This window comes from Stegastes partitus, unplaced genomic scaffold, assembly GCF_000690725.1.
Source record: "Stegastes partitus isolate 25-593 unplaced genomic scaffold, Stegastes_partitus-1.0.2 Scaffold1373, whole genome shotgun sequence".
Taxonomy (NCBI): Eukaryota; Metazoa; Chordata; class Actinopteri; family Pomacentridae; genus Stegastes; species Stegastes partitus.
In genome coordinates, this window is record NW_007579104.1 from 66,878 (window position 1) to 74,347 (window position 7,470).

General features: G+C 40.8%; 1 protein-coding gene across 1 annotated transcript in view; it reads right to left on the reverse strand.

Moving 5' to 3' along the window:
- Positions 1–7,470, reverse strand: part of ccm2l (CCM2 like scaffold protein) — a 20,432-nt gene that overhangs the window by 8,539 nt on the left and 4,423 nt on the right. Inside the window, exons 2-3 of the mRNA XM_008299038.1 lie at positions 5,030–5,197; positions 4,872–4,955 (exon numbers count right to left, since the gene is read on the reverse strand). Coding sequence (XP_008297260.1) covers positions 4,872–4,955; positions 5,030–5,197 — 252 coding nt within the window. The remainder of the gene's footprint in view (positions 1–4,871; positions 4,956–5,029; positions 5,198–7,470) is intronic.

Consider the following 7,470-nt stretch of genomic DNA (forward strand, 5'->3'; position numbering starts at 1 on the left):
AAGGATGGACCAGACTGGTGGAGGTCCACAGTTCTCAGGTGTGCCTCCAGTTAACTCACATGTTGTCAACTAACCAATCAGAAGCTTCCAAAGCCATGACATCATCATCTGGGCTTTCCCAAGTAGTCTGAAGGCATCTTAGTGGATGTAAACTTCTGACTCTGAAGAAAGAAATAAACAATTCTCTCTCTCATTATTCTTTAGCAAATAGAAATAATGTTGATGATCCTGACTGACCTGAAACAGGAAACGTTTCGTCTGATTTAATGTCAGATAGCGAGGGAAAAAAGGTTTTTTTATACAGTGGATGTGAACTTCTGGTTTCACTTGTATATAATAAATAAAACAACACACAGATAAAGAAACTTATGTAAAATCAAGAAAAGCTGTCTTTAGAAGGGATTTCAGTTCTCGGCCTCCTTGATCGCTGATATCAGTCGCAGCCCTGGAATAACTTTTTATGGTTAAAATCCGGCTCCACCGTGCGTCACTCACTCCTCTGCAGCCAGTAGCGGTCCGGCATGGTGTGGTGGAAGCCCGCCCTGTCCACGCACTCGATGGTCCGATGCCCGTAAATGATCTGGAACATCTGACAGATCAGGGAGCAGTACTCCTCGGCAGCATCCTGCACACAACAAGCACACACTCTCTCATTATCATGCTTTGGGGTTAGTGCCTTGCTCAGGGGCAGCGAACACTCTGCTGCAGAGACGACGTGAACGGAGGAAACTGATCCCAGACCGAGCTGCTGCTGCTGCTGCTAACGTGATGTAATGAATGGTGTTACGCAACAGTGTGAGTCTGTGTGTGTTTGTGTTGGATGAACGAGCAGCACCAGCGTCGACCCACTTTCTGCTGCTCCAGCACCAAGCCGTTATTGAACTCTGAAGACAGAACTGTTCTATACTTCCTCTCTCTGCTCTGGTGTTCGTAGCTGCTGGTCGGTTGGTTCCAACTTTTAAATCAATAAATTAAAAACTGCACCATCGACTCGTCAGAACTCAACATCTCCGTCTCCTGTCCTCTGAGCTTAATGCTGAAAACAAAAGAGGTTAATTTAATTTGGCTTCACGGTATTTTAGTGGGATGACGAGCGAATCCATCCGGTTGAGTTCAGACGAGGCGACACTAACAGCAGCTCTGACCTTTAAGCAAACTGAGATCTGGAGAATCCAGAACCGAGGAAGCTGCAGAGCTGAAATAAAAACGTTTTGGAGACTCCTCGGTACTAAAGCTCCAGAAAACATATGGGTCTCTGCAGCCCTGCCCTCTGAAATGTAATGAAAAGGGATCGGTCTAAATCTCCTTATTTGGCTGCAAATAAATAAACTTTTAAATTTGCCAAAAATACACAGTTTGCTCCAAATAGATTCTGTAAAAAACAATAAATTCTGCAGTCCGTCCCAAACCTGATAAGCCATCAGCGACTCAGCTGCGACCAACAGTCACATGACAAGAATTCACAGAGTTTACTGGCTGAACTGCAGGAAGTGTAGTAGACATGGACGGAAACAAATTAAAAATCTAAGTGGTTGAATATCTATAGCAGGTAACTCTTGTTTTTTTCCCAGTTATTTTAAATAAATGATCAAATAAATTCCAACGACTCATTCGCGACATTTGGTCAGAAAAATTAACCAAAGACAAGCTTAACAACACAATATCCTCTCAATCATCACTTTATTCTGTCTTATTTAAAAATGTGCCAAAAATTAATAATTTGCTCCAATTAGATTCCGTAAAAAACAATAAATTCTGCAATTCTTCCCACAACTGATAAGTCATCAGTGATTCAGCTGCGACCAACAGTCACAAGACAAGAATTCATTGAGATTTTTTTAGCTGATTTGCAGGAAGTGTTCACGCAGATCAGAGACCAGAACATGGAAACAAATAAAAATGTCAGTAGTTAAATTATTACTTTTTTGTTTTAGATTTTATTTATTCTAACTGTTGTACTGCACAGACAATATTTTTTCATTCTTTCTACTTCTAGTCATGGTTGTTCTGTTTCCAGAGATCAAAAATGAGTGCAACTGGAGCAACAAGTTGCCCAGAAGCTGTTTGGACTTTGGAGGGTCAAACAAACTGGTGACTGGTGAAATAAAGATTGATTTCGGTGTGGAATCATGTAGCTGAGGGTGAGCGGCGTGGCTGAGGAGCCCACCCTGTTCTCCACGGCCAGGATGACCAGGTTGCAGTAGGCGTCCGGGCAGGGCGTGGGCTCCAGGGGGTTGTGGTTCCTCCTCTCCCAGCTGCCGTAGCTCTTGCCCCGCTCCCAGCTCCCGGTGCAGGCNTTCACACGTGTGTGATGTCACGTATGAGATCACATGACATCACTCACACACACCGTCTAAGCGTGTCACTGGGTCACGTGCACACGGACACAGGCACACACACACCTATCGTCACGGAAACCGCTCCACGGCGACCGGAGGCCTAATGGCTTCACAACCCTCGTCCTGTTACCACGGCAACGGGAGACAAAGATGGGGGAGCTCGTCTCGTTCCTCCTTAAGCTCCGAGAAACTCGGCCGGAGGTTCGACTGTGTCACGACGAGGACGGAGCGGATCAGAGGTCAGACGGATTTCACCTCATTTTAACTTCTTTCATTTGTTTCTCCTGAAAGACACGAAACTCTCAAAGTCAAACGGAAACTGTGATGAAGCTGCAAACGTGAATCAGATTTTTAAAAAGAGCATCAAAGCATCTTCTGACCTGTTTCTAGAAACCGTGGATGTGTGACGATAGTCGTTTGATTCAAGCTTCATGTTTGTGTGGATTAAAAACATTAAATCTTGGCAGTAGCTGGAGTTGGAGCTGTTAAATCAACAGTTTTCTACTGATTTAAATGCAATAAAAACGGTGTCATTTCACAGCAAACACCTTTAAAATAAATAATTTCCAAATTATTTAATTGCAAGTGAACATTATTTAGTTCTTTTTTGGTTAACACCTAAAAATTTACATTAAATTCATTAGAAAATGGGGTTTTTTTTGGGTTTTTTTTACAGTGTGCAACAACTTCTTGAAAAATTGTAAAAAAAAATCAGAGATAAATGACATGAAATGAACTTCCACACACGTATACGAGATTCCTATAAAATAAAAGCTCATATAATCCACACAGAGACTCACCTGCTTCTGATGTTTTCTCCCTTTGACGCTGGCATCAATCATTCAGCTTCAAAGTGCATCAAACCCTGATATGTTTTCACTGCTGCTGCATCGACTCCACGTCGACTCGGCGCGACTCTTCCACGGCGAGCATCACGGCCGAGTTTATTCATGCACACGTGTGAGTGTTGGCAGCAGCGAAATCAAAGAGGAAGCATCCTTTAAAAGAGCCTGAAGTTCACACGCAGCAGGTCTGATGCAAGAAGAAAGAAAGAAAGAAAGAAAGAAAGAAAGAAAAAACGAGGAGAACAAAACGAGGAGAAAAATAAGCGTGAAGGAGAAAACAGGAGGGAGAGGACGGCGAGAGGGAAGCCGAAAAATCAAAATGATGATGATGGCGGGGATTTGGATAAAAGATGAGGAGGACGGTTTAGAGACGAAAAATAGACTAATGAAGGAAAAACTGGAGAAGAAGGGCAGAAATAAAGAATGTTTAGAGAAAGAGTTGGTGAGAAAACTAAAGAAGGACATAAATCAGGGGCGGTTATAACAAGGATGAGCACTAAACGAGATAAAGGGAAATGAAAAGATGTGAAAAGGAAGGACGAGAAATAGGAAAAAGAAATAAAAATCTGTTGTAAAATATGTTGATAAACTGGGTCACACTGTAACATTCAAAAATGATTAAGAAAAGTGAAATTACTGGAAAATAAATGTAAAATAATATTAGTTATAACTGATTTAAATACAATGAAACTGTGTATTTTTACAGTCACTACTAAAAAATACAGATTTTATTCATAGTATTGACATTTTTTAAAAAATTAATATGTTTTTCTGTGATTTTACTGGTTATTAAATATAATCTAACAAAACAGGGAAATTTTCTAAGATAGTTAAAAAATGATTTACCATTTTTAAAAAATCTTTTTCTTAATAAAAACAAAATATGTAATTTTTAAAAAACTGATTTAAACACAATAAAATGATATAATTTTATGGCAGCACTAATGAAACAACAAACTACTATACATAAAAATGCAGATTATTTATTTATAGCTTTGACTTAAAAAAAACCCATTTAGCATGTAAATTAATACATTTTCTGTCATTTCACTGGTTATTAAACGTAATTTAACAAAACAGGGAAAATTGATGAGAGTTAAAACATGATTTACCGTTTTTAATCCCGAGTATAAATAATTTCTTTAAAATAAAAGCAAAATATGGAATTTCTTACTGCTTTAAATATAATAAAATGGTGTAATTTTATGGTAATAAACTAAACAACAACAAAGCAGTATTTATAAAAATGCTGATTTTTAATTTTTTTTTTTTTATGTGGACGTTTTGTACAACTTTGGCCAGTTTCTGTTTCACAGTCAACATATAAACTAAGACTTTTTCTGTGATTTCACTAAATATTATCATTATTNCAATAAACACGGATTCTCACCTTAGCAGCCACCAATGACGACTTATTGATTAGTGAGAGCGAGTTTAGTCAAAAACAGACGCCCAACTTTGGCTGTGATTAGTTTGGTAAGATTATCAATTATGGAGGGAAGGTTAATTAATCACTGATTGATAATTACCATGAGTGCGACGTTGGATAAGTTATTGATTAGCCCAGCTGGGATCATCTACAGATCCAGTATTGATAAAACGGGCTGTTCTTAGTTACAGGTTAGCAGTTGATCAGCTCCATTCCAGACCTCAGTGATGAGTTATTGATAACGTATTGATTACCAACCCTGGCCGCGTCCAGCAGCTGCAGCAGCTCGTCTCGACTGGACGGGTTCAGCGAAACCGACACCCAGGTCAGGTGGCCGAGGAACTAGGAGGAGAGGTCAGAGGTCAGCCGGTGGGTTCTGCTGGAGTCCAGATGTCGTGGTGTGTTTGAGTTCCTACCTTGACCTCCTTCTCCACGTAGTCGAAGATGAGCCTCTCGGGGTGGATGAGGTAGTCGGGGGCGTACAGGGGCACGGTGTGCAGCGGCCGGCGGTAAACGCTGCCTCGATCCGCCGGCCGCCGGCTGGATTTGGACCAGACCAGGCGCTTGATGGGCGAGACGAAACCCTGGGGAGAGAAAACGTAGACTTCAATTTAATTAGATAGACGGCCTTTTAACTCGGTAGCCGGGGTTCCTGCACATCAGATCAACCAACATCTGATGGACGTGCTTGGTCGACATATTGTACATCATCACATTCACGTTCCCAGATGATGAATCTTCTGGTTCAGTCTGTTTCAGTTCAGACAGGATTTAAAGAATCTGTCCCAGATTTTGTTTAAGCTTCCTGAATGTGTTCATTGGGGCCTAAAGCTAATCTCTGTAGAACATTTCGGCAGATTTTTGAGAATTTCACACCAGAGAAATTTTCTGTTTTGAAAAAAAAACCAACAACCCCAAAACAAAAAGCAGACGTCTCACCTGGGAAACCATGTTTAGAGTTTAATATCTGTTGTCTGTGTGACGACGCAGACAGAAATGTAAACAACAGCTCCACATGACCAAAGCAGAGGGCAAATCTTTAATTAGCCACCGTGATAATGGAGACGAATTGGTGTCAAAAGAGCTAAAAACTGGAACCTTGTCTTTCCATATTTGCCACATATCACTCAACTGTAGGCCTCAAAAGTTGGTTGGCTACATCCATATATCCTCCCAACACCACCCACGTTTGAAAATATTGCACTTTTTCTGACATTTCATCATTCAAAATTACTGACATATGTGTTGCCTGATAAGCACCAACATGAGATTTTTTTTCCCTGAAGAATAATATGCTAATTTAGAAATAGTGTCATTACACAGTTTGGCCACCAGAGTGCGCTCTCTCATCACTGTGCAGCACATGCAGCAGAGACAGCTGAGCTGCTGAGTAGCTTGTAAAACACATTTGTGGACAGTTAATAAAGAACGAGCCCATTGTTTCCCCTTCTAAATACCAATCCAACACAAATATGTAAAGATTCCAGCTGATTTATGAATATCTACATTTTCATGCTTTTAAAAAAACCAAACAGAACTCCGGCGCCGGTCGAACTCTGGCGGTGACTGATGTGCTGAATCTGAACCACAGTTTCCCAGAAGGTTAATTTGTGCGTTGGTCCCTGCGGCTGTTTGGGCCGTGATTGACAGGCGAGCAGAGATGTCTGACAACACACCGACAGACACACAAACACGACACCACAACGCACACGAGGAGGACGCTCCGGAGTCAGACACCGGCCTCGTCCTTCCTCCAGAATAATAACCGGCGCTGATGTGTATGTAGGCAGATTTCTGATGAACATCTCTGCTGTCAGCTGAATTTAAGGACAAAGACGGAGCGTCGGATAATGAGTTCTGCTCTCCGTCTTGTTCCAGTGTGTCTTTGAGGAGACGAGAGGAGGGAAATAATTGGATTTTGTAATGAATGTACTTAAAGTAACAACTCGCCCAAAGCAGAGTGTTAGTTAATTAACCAGCAGCTCGGTTTTATTACAGAGCTTCTCTTTTCTGCTTTGTCACAGCGTTTCTCTCCAGCCGTCCTGCCTTTTAGGACGTGTTTTTCTTTTCTAATGCTTTATTTAAAACGTTCAGAGACGTCCCTTTAAAACAGAACGCGTTTTAAAGGGTCTAATTTAGTTAAATCAACAAACAGGTTTTTGCTGATTTGCTTTTTAGTTGCACGGTGAAGTTCAGTTGAAGAGTTTTGGTGTCCTGAATATAAAAGGTTCATGTTTTGTGTTAAATGTGTGTAAAAGCAACAAGTCTGAGCAAATTCAGGCTGTAAAATTATTAAATTATAATAAAAAGTGAAGACAAACTAGTTTGTTTGATGGATATTTTCAACAGCTGATTGGCTGTTTGTGGGTTATTATGTTTGACATGCATGAAGGAAAACACCAGAAAGAAGGAAACCATTTGAGTGAAACGCAGTATTTTCTGGGTGCAAACAAACAGCTATGAAACAATCATAATGTACCAAATGTGAACTTGAGGCAGAACATGCTCATGATTTACTTCAACCCTGAAAGCGAATTCAGTTGTAGCTTCGATAACAATAAAATGAACTAATCATACAGTGAAATGTCACTATTTTAAATGTGTCTGTGACCAGAGGGCTGTAGGATGATGAGGAATTAACAGGTTAGAGAGGTACGTCGAGACGAGAGTTTTAACCTGATCGGTCACCATGGTAACTGTTGTTGCACAGTTGAATCACAATGGTAACAAATGCTACACAGCTAGATCCCCACGGTAACTGATGCTGCGCAACTAGATCACCATGGTAACTGATGTTGCACAGCTAGATCACCATGGTAACTGATGTTGCACAGCTAGATCACCACGGTAACTGATG